The 18,220-nt window shown below is 47.6% G+C and overlaps 1 protein-coding gene across 1 annotated transcript; it reads left to right on the top strand.

Moving 5' to 3' along the window:
• Nucleotides 1–9,178: 9,178 nt before the first annotated feature.
• On the top strand, nt 9,179–18,220 carry LOC123825497 (zinc finger protein 771). The gene is made up of 3 exons (XM_045848926.1): nt 9,179–9,529; nt 9,879–10,025; nt 17,040–18,220. Exons 2-3 carry the CDS (start codon nt 9,888–9,890, stop codon nt 17,850–17,852), a joined length of 951 nt encoding a protein of 316 aa, XP_045704882.1. The 5' UTR covers nt 9,179–9,529; nt 9,879–9,887; the 3' UTR covers nt 17,853–18,220.

The raw sequence follows: 18,220 nt of genomic DNA, 5'->3' as shown, positions 1-18,220 counted from the left end.
AACTGCTTCTTGTCTGAGGCTTGGGCTCCTGTCTCTGTGTATACGTGGTGAGGGGTGAAAAAAGTGTTGAAGTGTTATCATAGATAGCTGATTATTTTTTAAAATTTTACTTTTAAAGAGAGGGAGAAAGAGAGGAAGAGAAACATCAGTGTGCAAGAGAACCTCAAATTGGCTGCCTCTTGCACGCCCCCAACCAGGGACCTGTCCTGCAACCCAGGTGTGTGCCCTGACTGGGAACTGAACTGGCAACCTTTTGGTTCACAAACTGGCACCCAATCCAATGAGCCACACCAGCCAGGGTGATAGTTAGCTAGTTATTAGTAAGGGAACAAAGAGATAATTAGACATTGAGCTTAGTCAACCAGTTTGCCCCACCAGGAAGCTACAGTTTTCCACACTCCAGAAGATCACAGCATTGCCCACCCCCAAGGATTAACACCCGTCTATTCCTGCCTCCAGCACCTGATTCTGGTGGGGAGCAGGGGAGGGTGAGTCCACACACAATAGAAATCAAAATGGTACAGCGAGGAGTGCTTGACCATAGTAGCCTCTCATTCTAAGCAGAGGGTGGGCCCACTGTAAGTCAGGAAAGTTGATTGGGAAGTTGATTGGTTACTTAAACAAAACAAAACAACAACAAAACTGGTGCCCTGGCAGGTTGGCTTAGGTGGTTGAAATGTCATCCCATACACCCAAAAGTTGCAGGTTTGATCCCCAGTCAGGGCACATACCTAGGTTGTAGGTTCGATCCCTATTCGGGGTGCATACAGGAGCCAACTGATCAATGTTTCTCTCACACATTGAAAGTTTCTCTCTCACTTTTACTCTAAAATCAATAAAAATATCCTCAGGTGAGGCTTCAAAAATAATTAAAAATGCTTCTGATCGATCCTTTCCATGATATTACAATAATATAATCCCAGGGGAACAAAGAAGCACTTTCTCCCTGCATCCCAAGTCCCATCCTGAACATGTACTTGTCCTGTTTTCTCTTGCCTTCTCTACCCATAACCATGTGGCCCTATGAGACTCTAAACTCAGGCTCCAGCCCTGGCTGGTGTCTCACTTGGAGCGTTGCCCTGTAATGGAAAGGCTGCAAGTTCAACTCCTGGTCAGGACACATACATAGGTAGTGGGTTCGATCCATGATCGCCAGTTGGGGGCGTATGATCCCCAGTTTGGGAGTGGGCAGGAGGCAGCCAATATGTTTCTCTCTTGCATTGCTGTTTCTCTTCCTCTCTCCCTCTCTCTGTAAAAGCAATGAAAATAGGCCCTTGGGTGAGGTAAATAAATAAATAAAATGAACACAGGCTCCAAGTGGGACCCTGGGTGACAGTGCTAAGCTACCGAGATGGGGACTGAGATAGTTTAGCAGCTGCTGCAGGCTCTGAAGGACAAAGTTTTAATATGAGATGAATACTCTATAGACATTGGCCTTTGTTTTGACCTTGCTGAAGACATGGCTAGAGTTTTCCTACGGTAAAACCACAGAGATGGGACATGGGGGCAGCCTTCCACCCAAATAAACTTTGCTACACCACAGTCTCCCATGTGGGCTGGTGAAATGCTTTTCTCTCCACCCATAAAACAGCCCCACTTCTACTGCCAATAGAACAGTCACTGATGCAAAATCACCAAGCCCTGTATAAACTTGTGTGGGTTCCTTGCCCTCTTTGCACCAGTCAAAGTTGGTTTAGTCAGCTGATTTCTAGCTCCCACATCTAGTTAAACATCCACTGGGTCTGTCAGCATGTCCCAGACCTGAATTTTTCATGCGCACAGGCGCCACACATGCGACACCATCCAGCACCACCCTTAAAAGGGAAATCCACAGACACCAGGGGGTGGGGGTGTTCAGTGACTTCTATTGCTATGGCAACAAGCCTTTCTGGTACAAGCACAGAAGGCCCTGACAATGATGCTCTGACTGTGAAACCCCGCCTTTCTGAGACCCTTTTTCATTTGTCAAGAAACAGGTCATTTGGCTGCACATCGCAAAGAGAAGGCAAAGAGGATACCTCTTTATCCCCTGGAAAAGGCAAATGCATTTACCAGCAGTATTAGGAGCAGGACACCAGTTCCTAGTTTTTCCCAAGGAGGGCACCAATAGGCAGGAAAGGGTGAGAGGAACTGATATGACTGGCCAGGGGAAAAAAAGAATAGGCCAGTTCACCCACCTAGAAATAAAGTACAAGACTTCTTTGCAACTTCTCTGGTTCAGCCTCTCAGCTAATCTGCCTGCAGGAATGGTACCGAGACAGATGATCTCTGGTGAGATCTTGACCTTTGGCCAGGCTTCCCTTGGAACCAATAAAGGCTTGTTACAGTGTGGTCCCTGCTGGTCCTTCACCCCCTGCCAAGTGGTTATACACACTCGAAACCTTAAGTTTTGTATTCAGGCCTGGGATTCTTTGAGGCTTTGGCACAAACACCCAGGGCCTAAATGGAGGCCCTTTGGGGCTTTGCAACATCCTCTCTGCTGGTTTCTGCTCCTTGTCTCCCCTCCTTACCAGATTGGCCTTGAAGCGGGCCTGCAGTGAACTTTGCAAAATTACATCTGACTATGGCACTCCCCCAATTAAAAACCCTGCCATATCTTCACTTTTTAAAAAAAGATTGTATTTATTTAGCCCTGGCTGGGGTGGCTCAGTGGACTGAGCACAGGCTGCGAACCAAAGGGTCGCTGGTTCGATTCCCAGTCAGGGCACATGCCTGGGTTGTGGGCCAGGTCCCCAGTGGGGGGCACATGAGAGGCAACCACACATTGATCTTTCTCTCCCTCTCTTTCTCCCTCCCTTCTCTCCCTCAAAATAAATAAGTAATATTAAAAAATATTTATTTATTTTTAGAGAGAGGTAAAGGGCTGGGAAAAAGAGAGAGAAACATCCATGTGTGAGGCACGTGCCCTGACTGGGAATCCAACAGGCAACTAACTCTCTGACCCTCCAGCTTGCAGGCCAATGCTCAAACTACTGAACGACACCAGCCAATGCTAGTTTCAGTAAAATGAAAACTCCTAGGTTGGCATTCAAGGCCTTTCACTAGTGTAGTTTCAGCCCTGTGCCTCTGAAATGCTGTTTCCTTTAAGTGAATGCTCCTCCCCACACACACACTACTTGATTAACCTCTCCAGTCAAAACACCTGGAGCATTATCTCCTCTCAGAAGCCTTCCCTGAATCTCATCCTGGGTTAGAATCCCCTTCATCTGAGCACTTAACACATCAAGAGTTCCTTGAGGATACTTAGTCACTCTACAGCATTACCCAGTGTGTGCTGGTTACTGGAGATAGAAGGATGAGTAAGACAAAGTCAGCCCCCTCAGTTTCTATGCAGAAGAGTGACACTGAAGAAGTGATGCCAAGTGTGGTAAGGACTATGCAGGAAGCATACATGCAGGAGAGAATCCTACAGGATCCAAAGGCCTCTCCAAAGAAGCAGTAAAGAGTGACTTGGAGACTTCTGGCCAAGATGGAGGCGTAGGTAGACACACTGTGCCTCCTCACACAACCAAAAGAAGGACAACAACAATTTAAAAACAAAAAACAACCAGAACTGACAGAAAATTGAACTGTATGGAAGTCCAACAACCAAGGAGTTAAAAGAAGACATACTCATCCAGACTGGTAGGAGGGGCGGAGATGGGGGTGTGGAGAGAGCTCACAGCAAGGAGGACCTCAAGTGGCTGGAGGACCGGGGCACGCAAGGTGGCGGCTGGCTGGCAAAGGCTACGGCAGCAGGTGGTGGAGCAGGCAGTTCCACACTTGGGCACAGATAAACCGGGAGGAACAATTGGGGAGAGAGACAGACCATTCAACCCAGAGCTCCAGCGTGGGCAAATAAAGCCTCAAACCCCTGATTGAAAACACCTGTGGGGATTGAGGCTGCAGCAGGAGAAACTCCCAGCCTCACAGGAGAGTTGGTTGGAGAGACCCACAGGGTCCTAGAATGTACACAAACCCACCCACCTGGGAATCAGCAACAGAAGGGCCTAATTTGCTTGGGGGAAGTGGGGGAAGTGACTGAAATCTGGCAGAGAGCAGAGCAAGTGCCATTGTTCCTTCTTGGACCCCTTCCCTGAATACAGCGTCACAAAGCGGTGAGACGGGTTGCCCCTCCCAGGTGAACACCTCAGGCTCTGCCCCTCACTACCCAACAGGCCCATTAAGGCAAAAAAAAAATAATAATAAAGAAAGAAAGAAAGAAAAAGAAATAAGAGAAGGCCCAAATAAAAGAATAGCTCCAAGTTCTTGAAAAAATACAACTAAGCAACGAAGAGATAGTCAACCTATCAGATGCACAGTTCAAAACACTGGTAATCAGGATGCTCACAGAATTGGTTGAATTCAGTCACAAATTAGATGAAAAAATGAAGGCTACACTAAGTGAAATAAAGGAAAATGTACAGAGAAACAAAAGTGATGGGAAGGAAACTGGGACTCAAATCAATGGTGTGGACCAGAAGGAAGAAAGGAACATCCAACCAGAAAAGAATGAAGAAACAAGAATTCAAGAAAATGAGGAGAGGCTTAGGAACCTCCAGGACATCTTTACACATCCCAACATCCAAATCATAGGGGGTGCCAGAAGGAGAAGAGGAAGAGCAACAAGTGGAAAAGTTATTTGAACAAATAATAAAGGAGAACTTCCCCATTCTGGCCAAGGAAATAGACTTCCAGGAAGTCCAGGAAGCTCAGAGAGTCCCAAAGAAGTTGGATCCGAGGAGGAACACACCAAGGCACATCACAATTACATTAGCCAAGATTAAAATGAAGGAGAGAAGCCTAGAAGCAGCAAGAGAAAAAGAAGCAGTTACCTACAACAGAGTTCCCATCAAACTTCCAGCTGATTTCTCAAAAGAGATCTTGCAGGCAAGAAGGGGCTGGAAAGAAGTATTTCAAGTCATGAAAGGCAAGGACCTACACCCAAGATTGCTCTATCCAGCAAAGCTTTCATTTAGAATAGAAGGGCAGAGAAAGTGCCTTTCAGGTAAGGACAAGTTAAAGGAGTTCATCATCACCAAGTCCTTATTATATGAAATGTTAAAGGGACTTATCTTAGAAAAAGAAGATAAAAAATATGAACCGCAAAATGACAGCAAACTCACATTAACAACCACACGAAAACAAAAAGAAACTAAGCAAACAGCTAGAACAGGAACAGAACCACAAAAATGGAGATCACATGGAAGGTTATCAGCAGGGGAGTGGGAGGAGAGAGGGGGAAAAGGTACACAGAATAAGTAGCATAGATGGTAGGTAGAAAATAGACAGGGGGAGGGTAAGAATAGTATGGGAAATGTAGAAGCTAAAGAACTTATGACACATGGACATGAACTGGGGAAGGGAATGTGGGTGGGAGAGGGTGTGCAGGGTGGAGGGGAGTGAAGGGAGGGAAGTGGGACAACTGTAATAGCATAATCAATAAAATATATTTAAAAAAAGAGTGACTTGGAATAAGTAAGAAAGGAGGAGGAGGGGAATGGGATGGGAGGCGGAATGTTCTAAGCAGAGTGAAGAGTATGTACCAAGTCCCTGGGGATTCAAGAACTGAAGTTCCAGTGAGGCTGAAGGCAAATAGTGAAGTGCACAGTGATGAGTAAGGTAGCTTTTTCCAAATTCAACTTCAACCTCCCAGTTCTGAAAGGGGCCTGGCACACAATAGGCCTCACTAAATACATTAGTGAAATGTCATTGGACCACAGGGAGCTCCTCACAAGACATTATAATCTCACAAGCTGCTACTCCCTTGTCAATCTGGCAAATCTCTACTCACCTTTGAAGGTCCTGCGCGTGTATCTCCTCAGTGAGGCCTGCACCCAATATCCACTCCCTTCAAGGGAGTTATTCACTTTCCCCATGAGTCTGCCAGAACACCTATGGTTTCCTTTGCGTGTATATAGAAAAGTTATTTATAAATACTTACATGTATTTTTAAAAGATTTTACTTGTTTATTTTTAGAGAAAGGAGAAGGGAGGGAAAAAGAGAGGAAGAGAAACATTGATGTTTCTTTGTGTGTGAGATACATGGATCGGCTGCCTCTCACACCCCTCCAACTGGGGACCTGGCCTGCAACCCAGGCAGGTGCCCTGACTAGGAGTTGAACCTATGACCGTTTGGTTCGCAGGCTGGCACTTAGTCCACTGAGCCACACCAGCCAGGGCTCATGCATTTTTTATCACAGTCTTCTTTACTAGACTCTAAGATTATCAAAAAACAGGAACTATCCCCAATTCCAGCTAGATATTTGTACATGTTTGTAAAACAAATGGATGGAGTCATTGTCCTCCTTTTCAAAAGAATCCGTTTCCAAGTCCTTCCACAGCAGAACCCTCTTCCTGCTCCCAGCAGGGTCTCCTCACTGACTTCTGATCAGGGCAAGCAAGCCTTGCCTTTTGTTAGAGGTGGGGTTCCAGCCAGAACTTGGTCCCCGCCTACCTCTCTTCCACCTGCCACACTACATTTTCCCTCACTAACTTACTTGGCTCCAGCCACACAAGCCTTCTTTCTTTTTCTTAAACATGCCAAGCTTCTTCTTACCCTAAGGCCTCTGCAGCTCTGTTTAGAACTACACACTTCCTCCAGAGTTACAAATGGCTAACATTTTCTCATCATTGGAAGCATCTCAAATATCATTTCCTCAGAGATGCAGCCCCTGCCCACATTAAAGAAGTCCCCCGTCAAACCACTCCCTAGTAGTGCATCGTCTTGCTCTATTTCCTTCTTGCACTGACCAGTATCTGAAATTATCTTTATTGCTTGCAGTTTTGGATGTTTTTAATTCTCACCCGAGGGTATGTTTATTGATTTTAGAGAGAAAGGGAGAGAAACATCAATGGAAACATCGATCAGCAGCCTCCCATTCGCAGCCTGACTGGGGACCAAACCTGCAACCACAACCCTTTTGGTGTGTGGGACGGTGCCCCAACAGACTGAGCCACATGGGCAGGGCTGTAGTTGACATTTTTTTATACCCTTACAATGACCATAATAGTCAAGGTTTTTGTCTGTTTTAGTCACTACTGCATCTCCAGTACCTAGAATGGGGCCAGGCACTTAGTAGGGCTCAATAAATACTTGAAAGAATGAACACAATCAAAGTGGCTTTGGGGATCCTGAGTGTTGAGTATCCTGGCATTTGCCACCTCTTGCCAGCTCTGGGGAAGAACACAAGTTTGACCACATGTAATCCCGACATTCAAATTATGTCCCAGGCTCTGAGGACTGAGGCTCGGGGTTTGTGTCCCGAGCTCTGCTACCAAAATCCTCATGTAACCTCATTTGTGAGAGAGAGCTTAATGCAACAGAGAGAACACCAGCTTTGGAATCTGTTCCAGCTATATGACTTAGAACAAATTACTTGAGGTCTGTCTCCAAGCTTTAGTTCCCTCAATTGTCAAAGGGAGATACTGTTACTGATCCTCACACAGGAGTTGTAAAGGCGATGTGGGGATTTTAAGCATTTACTGAATGTTATTTCTCTTTTCTTTCTTTTTTTTTAAAGATTTTATTTTTTATTTATTTCTAGAGAGGGAAGGGAGAAAGAGAGAGAGGGAAACATCAATGTGCGGTTGCTAGGGGCCGTGGCCTGCAACCCAGGTATGTGGCCTGACTGGGAATCGAACCTGCAATGCTTTGGTTCACAGCCTGTGCTCAATCCACTGAGCTACGCCAGCTAGGGCTTATTTCTCTTTTCTTTCATCATACCTGATTCTTAGTTATCCCATTCATAAAATGGAAGAATTAGATGTCTTTTTAAAGAGATATGGGAAATACAGAGTTTTTACATGAACTATCCCACTTTTGAAATGTTGGGAATAAAAATGTGTTAAACACTTTTTTTTAAAGGTGTTTTTTTAATGTAAAAACACCCTGAGGGTCAAACAAGATACTTCTGTGGTCTGGACTTGGACTGTGAGCTATCAATTTTCCATTTAGGCTACTGGGTGTCAGGGATAGTTTACTTCCCAGAACTATTAGCCCCATCTTTGTAAAATGGACCCGCCTTTGTGCATATGAAAAGAAATCAACAAATTCAGATAGAGAGAACAGAGGGGAAAGGAGTGGGCAGAGGAGGATCAGGGTAAAGGTGGTCAAATATATGGTGTCCAAAGGTAACTAGACTTTGGGTGGTGATATTTTACCCCAATGCATTTTTTAAAACATTTTATTTATAATTTTAGATCTTTTTAATCACAGAGTTTAAATCGTAGTCGATAAAAAACATTGTTATCCGTTGTTGATTTTGCAAAAACACAGGATTGGGACCAGATCAGAGATCCCCCTGAATTCTGTGAGTGTGTGTGCTCCTCTAGTGCACGACTTATCGTGGGAAGGAGGCAGGGTGAACAGAGCATCTGTAATGTGCAGTCACTGTGCGGCTGTTAGCCGCTTTATAGAGTAGCATGCTTAAATTTTGTATCATGACCTCCACTTTCAGAAATGGAAATTGAGACTAATGTCGACAGAACAGAGGGATGTTTATTTTTTAGAGATGGGGGAAGGGAAGGAGAAAGAGAAGGAAAGAAACATCAATCATTTGTCTCTCAAAGGTTCCCAACTGGGCACCCAGCCTTGCAACCCAGGTATGTGCCCTGACTAGGAATCGAACCGACAACCTCCTGGTCCTCAGCCACACCAGCAAGGTCCCATTATATTTAACTAAAACAACAACAACAAAACAACAACAACAACAGACCCTTAGGGTGGCCCCAACCGGCGTGGCTCGATTGAGCGTCATCCAGCAAAACGACAGGTCACCAGTTCGATTCCGCTCAGAGTACATGCCTGTGTTAGGGCCTGTCCACGGTACTGATGGAGCGCATGCGAGAGGCAACCACACATCCACGTTCTCTCCCTCTCTAAAAATAAAAAAAATAAAATCTTTTTAAAAAGACGTGAGGTGTGCGAAGCTCTTAGCACAACGCTGGCACTTAGCAGGCCCAATACAAAACGGGTCAGCGGTATCTTTTTGTGGCGGTTGATTTAGTAAGTATGTATTCAAGGAGCAAGATATCTCAGGGACCAGATGACCGGAAAAGCGACCCCCGGTAAAGCAGAAAAGACAGCAAAATAGGAAAGGGAAAGAGTGAGGAGGTAACAGGGTCCGCCCTCCAGGCGGGGCGCCACCCTGAGGCCCTGGCCAGTGCTGGAGTGCACGTGGCCTAGTCTGGGCGGAGCGGACGCGCCCGGCCGCAGACTACACCTCCGAGTCCTCTGCCACGGAGGACAAGCCTCGAAGGTAGCAGGTTCCAACCGGACTGCGAGGACCTTGAAAGACCGAGTGGAGCGGCATGGGGTCTTTTGCGTTGAAGGACATAGGAAGGCGCTGGATTTGAGTTTCCCATCCTCCTGGGGCAGTTCGGCCCGGACATCTGGGTCCTCTGGATCCCTCCCCTAGAGGGCGGGGTTAAGTTTTCTGACCAATGACAGCGCGCTCCCTAGGCTGCCCCGCCCCCAGAACGGGGGTCTTACTGAATACCCTCACCACCCCGAACCCCGGCCTGGGGCTGCGCGAGCGCGGAATTTGCGGTGAGTGCGCCATCCCCTAGGTTTCCGCCTGGATCCATCCTCCAGCTGGTACTAGGCCGCTGACCCAGGCGCGGGAGAGTGACTGAGCACCGGGAGGGTGGCGATTTGCTGGGACTGGAGGTTCGAACTGCTCAGGGTCTTAAATGCTGGAATAAGTGGGGTGAACGAGTGTTCTCAGAGCTGGTCCCTAGGAAGTGCTGGTGCCTACGGCTGAGCTGGGGTGAGAGGGGAGAGGGCCAGACCCAGAGACCAGGATCGGGCTAGAGAAGCCAGGACTACACCACCTTGCCTGGGCCAGGGCCACGGTGGGGGGCGGGTCCTGAGCTTCTGACTCAGCTGCCCTCCCCAGGACACCAAGATGCCCGGCGAACAACAGACGGAGGAGGAGGAAGAAGAGATGCAAGAGGAGATGGTGCTGCTGGTGAAGGGTGAGGAGGATGAGGGCGAGGAGAAGTATGAGGTGGTGAAACTCAAGATCCCTGTGGACAACAAGGAGGTACGTGTCCCACACTCTGGGGCCCCGTTTCCCCTGACCTGGTTCGGTTCCAGTCTCCATGCTACAGAAGCCGGGATCCTGTCCCTACTTTTCCATGAATCTCAGGTTTAGGATCTGAGGGTTGGCAAAGCATCCTTGTGCCCCCACTTCCCATGCTGACGTCAGACAGATGTCACACCTACTGTGCCAAGCTCTGTGCTGGGTGATGGAGAGTAAATGTTATCCTTGGTTCCCCATGGAGCCTGATGTGTAGCAGGATAGACTGCTAAGTAACCACGCAGCTACAATTCTGTATGATGAGTGCGGGCACCAGGGTGGGCGCTGGGAGCTTAATGCAGACTTGAGTGGAGGCAGGTCCAGGTTAGGCAACAGTGACCTCTGACTCTTGGTAGCATTTACTATTCTTCAGACACTATTTTAAGCATCTTAGTTCTATAACATAGGTAGTATTTGTTCCAGGTGAGGAAACTGAGGCCCAGGATACTGGACAGTTTGGTGACTGGCCCAGGGTTTCAAAGTTAATAAAGAGATGGCTTATCTGAGACCAGGAAGAGTGAGGGGTAAAGTGGGTGACTACTCCAAACAGAAGAAACAGGACTTCAAGTGGCTCTGAGTGAGTGAGTGAGGAGGCACTGGGAGAAGTGAGTGCAGGTGGTTCAGCCGTGCTGTAGTGTGGATGAGGTTAGGGTGTTTGGCAGGTCAGATAGGATATTTGGGTTTCATCCTGAGGGTGATGAAGGTTTAAATAGTGTAGTTTTAAAAAAATTAAGAGCGGTGTTTTAATATCAGAATATGAGTTAGATTTCCCCATTCAAGACCCTAACTGCCGCCCTGGCCAGTGTGGCTCAGTTGGTTGGAGTGTCGTCCTCTGAACCAAAGGTCGTGGAATCGATTCCTGGCCAAGGCACATACCCCAGTTGCCAGATTCCGTCCCTGGTGTGGGCACATGCAAGAAGGAGCAATCCATGTTTCTCTCTCTCTCTTCCTCTCCCTTACACTCTCTAAAGCAATGGGGAAAAAATATCCCCGGGTGAGAATGAAAAAAATAAAGAAGACCCGAACTCCCACCCGCAGCCAGTGCAACTCTGCTTATCGCTGGAGAACTCCAATTGGGCCAGGTGTCTGGGACCAGGTTCTGATTTCTTCCTGCACTGGAGCCAGATCTCTGCGAAAGAAAGTTCTCCTGCCCCCTAGTGGGCATGATGGACACAAGGCAGAGGCTGCTTGTAGCTTGGGTTTCCTCCAGTAAAACAGAACTACTTAATTCTGTTTTCCTTAGGCCTCATTGGCCCATCATTCTAACTTAGTCTGACTTTTCTGATCCTGTGGATCTCCTGATCTCCCCATTCCTCTTGTAAGAACTCAGACACCAGCCTTGACCGGTGTGGCTTGGTTGGGCCACACCCAGCCAACTTTAGTTTCTCGATCTTTCTGAGAACTAAAGGTTAAGTGATCAAATCCTGGTGAGGGCAATGCCTGGGTTGTGGATTCGGTCCCCTGGGTGGGTACAAGAGGCAAGCAATTGATGTTTCTCTCCATCTCTTTCTACCTCTATTTCCCTCACTGTAAATCAATCATTAATCAATAAATCTTAAAAAGTAAAAAAAACCCTCAGACTCCAGAGCTTAGAGTGGATTTCCATCTTCATCACTTATCAGCTGTATGACCTTGGGCAAGTGAGGCAACGTCTTTTTGCCTCATGTTCCTTCTGCAGGTTTTTCAACTCATTTTTATCAAAGGCCTTTTTAGGCTGAATCCTGGGTCTGGGGGTGAAAGGGGAAACCAATAGAGAGGCCTAGACAGCATCGAGGGCAGCCAACTCAAGGCAGTGGGGCAGGCTTTACAGAGAAAGCTTAGTGCGGATTTGGAAAACGGAGGCAGAGGAAGGGCATCCCAGGAGGAGGAAAAAACAAAAGCAAAGGCTCAGAGGAGATGGGGCCCCGAGAGTAAAAGGCATTGAGAGCCAGCATAGGAACTTAACACGTTGTGTGAAGTTATGCCGTGTTATCCAAAGCCTCAAATCAGAAGAAAAACTTAGATTTTCTATTTAGAAGATTTCTTGTCTGTTGTGGGAAGAACAGGCCATATAAGGCTGGTAGCTTGCTCTAAGGTAGTGACAGCAGTGGAGAGAAGTCGGAAAGCAGGGGATATTTGGGCACCTTGGCTGGACTGGCTGGAGCTAAGGATGGGGAGGTGGAGGGTCATGAGATGTAAGTGGGGACAGACTGTACATGGTACCTGGAGCAGTTAAAAGCATTGGTTCAAATTCTGACTACACTGTTTATCAGCTTTGCCTGTGCTTTCTTGTCTGTAAAATGAGATGTTGAAAATCAGATGTTTGAAAGCCAGTCTAAGTGTCATCTGGGTGACTGCATTTGGAGGAAGAGGGTGGAAATGAGGATTACTCACACACACTCCATACACATTTAGCACTGCACTGTGCCCACAACATAACTCATCAACTTGCAGTGTGGTGTCCCTGAATCCCAGTTTCTATGAAAATAGTGATCTCAAAAGCCTCTTCCAGTGCTGACATCCTATAACTCTTAGCTGTCACCCAGTCCTAAGGCCAGTCATTGTCCGGGACAGGCCTTAATTATGCTCCACAGAGGGGCTGAAGCATTCTCTCACTGCCTGTCAAAAGCCAATCTCTTTAATGAATACAGAGATTTCCTCAAAGGGCTCTCTGCACATCCAATCCTCTCTTTCTCTCCCCCCTCTCCCTCTCCTTAAACCCATGGGTTTCTGTTTCCCTCAGGATAAAGTCCTGGCTCCGAAGCCTGGTGGCATTCAAAATCTTCTCCATGGGACTCGTGTACTGGCTTCATCACCCAAGCCCCTTCCTGTGCCCCAGCTTCAAACGGCTGGAGAACTGTGGCTGAGCACGTTTTCTGGGCCCAGGCTCAGACTTCGCACATGTGGTCTTTCAGCCTGTAAAACCCTCTTCACCTTTCCATCTGCTTTCTCCAGGAGTTTCTCCACTCTCTTCTGGATAGTGTCTAATGTCAACATGCATGGAAATCACCTGGGAATCTCGTCGCAGTGAAGATTTTGACTCAGCAGGTCTGGGGTGGGACTTGAGATTCTAACAAGTTCCCAATGATGCTGATTCGGCTGGTCTGTGGACCACACTTCCTGCAGCAAGGGGATGGAGGATAGGCACCACATTTTATAGTTGGTGCTGAAAAGAAGGGGTTTCTGAAAACGTCCAGGGGAGGGAGGGACCTCCCTAGGGAGTGACCTCTAACTTGTGAGATAGAATTGCATCATGACTAAGAGAACAGGTGTTTTGACAGTGGCAGACTTCCAGTTCAGACCCTGCTTCTGCCATTGATTAGCTGCAGGGCCCTGGAGAGTCGCTTTACTTCTGAGCCTTATTTCCTTATTTATGAAGTGGAGCTCATGATACCTAACCCAAAGGGTTGTGAGAGTTTAAAATGAAAACAGGGGTGAAAAGCACATAGCACAGTCCCTGGCACATAGACTGCTCCATAAATGGTAGTTGTAATTGTTATTTTAAAGATTTTATTTATGTATTTTTAGAGAGGGCAAGAGAGGGAGAGAAACACCAGTGTGTGGTTGCCTCTCATGTGCCCCCTACTGGGGACCTGGCCTGCAACCCAGGCATGTGCCCTGACTGGGAATCAAACTGGTGACCCCTGGGTTTGCAGCCCACACTCAATCCACTGAGCTACACCAGTCAGGGCTGGTACCCTCTTGTTATAGTGCAGATACCATTTACTCTCATTTAAATCTAGTAGTTGTAGAATTTAAGACAGGTGAGGTCCTTTAATGACCACCTAGTCTCGTATTTGCCAGTCACCATGTAAGTCGCTCCCCTGCTGGCCTCATTTACTTAATGCTTTTCTTCTTTAAATCCACCTTCATCCACACCATATTACTGATGGAATTGTGGGTTTCACGTTGTCTATTGTTTTTCTAATATCTGTGAGAATGAATACATAAGGACTATAATGAGATAAAAGTGTGCCTACAGAAGACTTAGAATCCTCTTGTGTCCTGTGATGTGTGCATACCTCAAGTTTGGTAATTTTGATCTCACCTAGCCTGCCTCACCTTCCTTGGTTCACCATGGCCTGGGAAGGAGGTGACTTGCCTGGGGTCTCAATGAGCTAGGCTCAGCCCCTCTTACCTTGAGTCCCTGGAGCACCCAAGGCCCCTGTCCTGGAGCTGCAGATAACCAAGAACACTTGTGTGGAGAAGTTCTTCCTAAGTCAGTGAACCCAGCCTAAGGAAGCCCTCAGGCTGGTCAAAGTCATCTGAAAGAAGGGTGCCAAAGAAAAAGGGGCCAGAAGAAATACAGACATAATAGGGAAAGTTCTCTCTGCAAGGGCTGACCTGTAGAAATAAAACCAATAGGTGTCAAAACCCAGGCAAGTGTGACCGGGCAAGTGTCAAAAACCAGGAAAGTATGACCTTGAATTCAGACTGCCAAATCTGCTATGGGGAGTTTCTCAGTTTAAAGTATGAACTTGTAGTTTTAACTTTGAATCCCTCTTGGAGTGTAGCAGGGACTTGGAGTCCGTCCTCTGTCACATCTTGGCTGTGCAAGTGCAGGGAAGTACAGTGTAGCCTACTGCATGTTAAGGGTCCTGACCCCCACTGGCTATGGGGATTTCATCTCCTGTGCCTCAGTTTTCTTTCTTCCTTCTCCCGCCCCCCCCCCACCACAATTTTGTTTATCTATTGTTAGAGGGAAAGACAGAGAAAAAGAGAGGGAGAGAAACATGAATGTGTGAGAGAAACACCCATCAGCTGCCTCTTGCACATGCTGCTACCAGGGACCAGGCCAGCAACCTTTCTCTTTGAGGCATGATACCCAACCAACTGAGCTACACAGTCAGGGAACACCTCAGTTTTCTCAATTATCAAAGATAACACCTGACTCAAGGGGGTGAAAGGAAGATTTAATACAATAATGTATATAAAATAGCATTGTTGAAGATTCACACTGTAATGTTGGGATCACTATTACCACTCTGTGTACCGTTTAAAGTAGAGTTCCCTTGGCTGGTCATTAATTTCTCAAACTGCCTTCTGTTCCAATTTCTGAGTTACCAAAAAGTGACTGCCTTTTATCCAGGTTTCAAGACCTTGAATTTGCTGTCATTGCAATAAGAAAAATAAGGTGTTAATTGCTCCTTAGCTGTCACTTAGCCTCTGTTAACCTGTTTCCATATCTATAAAATAATATTGTGCCCTGGCTGGTGTGGCTCAGTGGATTGAGTGCCGGCCTGTGAACTAAAGGGTTACTGGTTCGATTTCCAATTAGAGCACATGGCTGGGTTGCAGGCCAGACCCCAATCGGGGGTGCTAGAGAGGGAACCACACATTGATATTTCTCTCTCTTTCTCCTTGCCTTCCCCTCTCTCTAAAAATAAATATGATCTTTTAAAAAATAAAATAATATTGTAATAACTACTCTGGGGAGAAGTTGATGTTGTCTTGTCCTTCATATGTGCTGCATATTTATTCATTCATGAATTAATAATGTGCATAATTGCTTGGCCAGTAGAAAATACTCGGCATGACTTTTGCAGGGATTAGCCTTCTCTTTTCTAGGGAGGGAGCCGTATGCCCTCAATATTCATGTTGTTTTTACTGTTAACACAAAATAGTAACATAATACAACATATTAATACTGTTAATACATTTTCCCTTCACCTGCCTTTTACAGAACACTTCTTTTTCTGACTTTATCTCTAGAAGCCCAGACTTTATGAACCTGGCTCATTTTCAGTTTAGGCCTCAGAATTGTATTTGGGTTTTACCCTTGCCTTCTTCACAGCTTAAAAAATGGTGGATCCTGGATCTTCAAAATTATTAAAAGGCCTGGATTTTCTCCTGGCCTGCCTTCTAAGACACCATCCTGCTCCTACCCTTACCTCCCCAGGCTCTCACTGCCCATTCCCTGAGTAACCTTATTCAGTTTCAAGGCTTTAAAAACCATCTATGGGCTGATGGCTTCCCAATTAACATGTCTAGTCTAGGACTATCTCCTGAGCTCCAGATGTGTCGAGAATGACAGATCACATCTGTCATCCTCAATGTGACAGGTCTCACATGTCAACTTGTTCTTCCCCAGCCATCCTGGTAGTTGCCAAATTCAAATCCTTGGAGTAATTCTGACTCCTTTTTCTTTATGTCTCCTATCTAATCTATTGATCAAATCTGTTTTCTCAAATGGCAAAATTATATTCAGAAGCAGACCATTTCTCACCACCTTCACTTCTCACCTGTCACCTGGATCTGAGCCACTGTACTCTCTTGCTAGACACTGCAGTACAGTAGCCTCCTCCAAGGGCCCCCTGCGTCTGCCCTCTTGCCTTCTGCAACCCCCAGCAACCTGATGGAGGCTTTTGAAATGAGTCTGATCTGGTCATGTCCCTACTCAAAACCTTCTGATATCTCCTCTAATGGTTCCGCATCTCATTCATATCGCAAGGCCTTAAGCTGAGAGATCCCCTCCAGGAGCACCCCATGGATTACTCTCCCCCTCATGCATTCTGCCCTAGGCACCTTCTCTTGCTCTTCCTGGAACTTGCAAAACTCCTACCTCAGGGTCTCACTGTTCCCTCTGTAGCCTGCTTTCTCACTTCTCTTAGATCTTTGCTCATGTTACACCAGTAGTTTCTTAATCTTATTAAATTTGCGGCGTCCCCCTACCACCAGCACTCCTTATCCATTCTTCCCAAAAGCAGGAATTTAGAAAATTCAATACTGAATCCCCAGTGCCTAGAATAGAGTCTGGTACATTGTATGTCCTTAATAAATATTTGTTGAATTCATAAAGAGTAGCCAGCATGACTCTGAACATTGTGACATGTGCATTAATGTAGTATGTAATTTAATGCGCACAGCCGTTCTGAGGCCGGCACCCTTGCTTTCCTGTTTTGCATAGGGCAAACTGAATGATTACAGCTTTCAGACACCTAGGTCCCTGGCTCTCAGGCTATATGGGTCAGGACTGACCTATCCCTTCTCTTCCCCTAGGTCCCAAGCGAGGCTCCAGCGCCGTCTGCCGATCCGGCACGCCCACATGCGTGCCCAGACTGTGGCCGGGCTTTCGCTCGCCGCTCCACACTAGCCAAGCATTCGCGCACGCACACTGGCGAGCGACCCTTCGCATGCACTGAGTGCGGCCGGGGATTCTCGCAGAAGTCGGCGCTGACCAAGCATGGCCGCACGCACACTGGGGAGCGGCCCTACAAGTGCCCTGAGTGCGACAAGCGCTTCTCGGCTGCCTCCAACCTGCGGCAGCACCGGCGGCGCCACACTGGCGAAAAGCCTTATTTATGCACACACTGCGGTCGCCGCTTCGCGCAGAGCTCCAACTACGCACAGCACCTGCGCGTGCACACGGGCGAGAAGCCCTATGCCTGTCCAGACTGTGGACGTGCCTTTGGTGGCAGTTCGTGCCTGGCGCGCCACCGACGCACGCACACAGGTGAGCGGCCTTACGCATGCGCTGACTGCGGTACGCGCTTTGCGCAGAGCTCAGCGCTGGCCAAGCACCGGCGTGTGCACACTGGAGAGAAGCCGCACCGTTGTGCGGTGTGTGGCCGCCGTTTTGGGCACCGCTCCAACCTGGCGGAGCATGCCCGCACGCACACGGGCGAGCGGCCCTACCCGTGTGGCGAGTGCGGCCAGCGTTTCCGCCTCAGCTCACACTTCATTCGCCACCGTCGTGCGCACATGCGGCGCCGTCTCTACATCTGCGCTGGCTGCGGGCGAGACTTCAAGCTACCCCCTGGAGCTACGGCCGGCACTGCCACCGAGCATTGCCCAGAGTGTAAGAGCAGCTGATCTCTAGTCTGGTGGCTGTGGGGTGCTAGTGTCCAGTACACCAGTGTTCCTGAACCAACTCTGAGGATTGCAACCCTTCGGGGCTAAGTTAACGTGATGGACTACTCCCCGGCACCCTGGTTTGGGAGAGGGTGGGATGGAAGGCCTGGCTTCCCAGTACTGGGACATGTGCGGATCCCTGCGAACCGTGCTCACTTCCCCTCACAAGTCCTCAGCCCGTGCTAGTAAATGAAGTATATCCTCACCTGGCCCTAGCCCGTGATTGAGGTGATTGGGGGGAGGAGCCAAGTTGGGGATTTCCCCAGACTAGGCAACTTAGGTGAACTCTCATGGAACCAAGTGGGGATATAAACCCAAAAGCCTACCTG

Source organism: Phyllostomus hastatus, unplaced genomic scaffold (assembly GCF_019186645.2).
Source record: "Phyllostomus hastatus isolate PE091 unplaced genomic scaffold, TTU_PhHast_1.1 phas_contig_64, whole genome shotgun sequence".
Classification (NCBI taxonomy): domain Eukaryota; kingdom Metazoa; phylum Chordata; class Mammalia; order Chiroptera; family Phyllostomidae; genus Phyllostomus; species Phyllostomus hastatus.
The sequence above is the reverse complement of the archived record's forward strand: the minus strand, read 5'-3'. Positions and strand labels throughout refer to the sequence as shown.

Bases quoted from the DNA above. Each gene is read 5' to 3' on its own strand.
- LOC123825497 (XM_045848926.1), top strand. From the start codon at position 9,888: ATGCCCGGCGAACAACAGACGGAGGAGGAGGAAGAAGAGATGCAAGAG. The intron at 10,026-17,039 runs GTACGTGTCCCA...CTCTTCCCCTAG, and splicing joins TCCCTGTGGACAACAAGGAG to GTCCCAAGCGAGGCTCCAGC.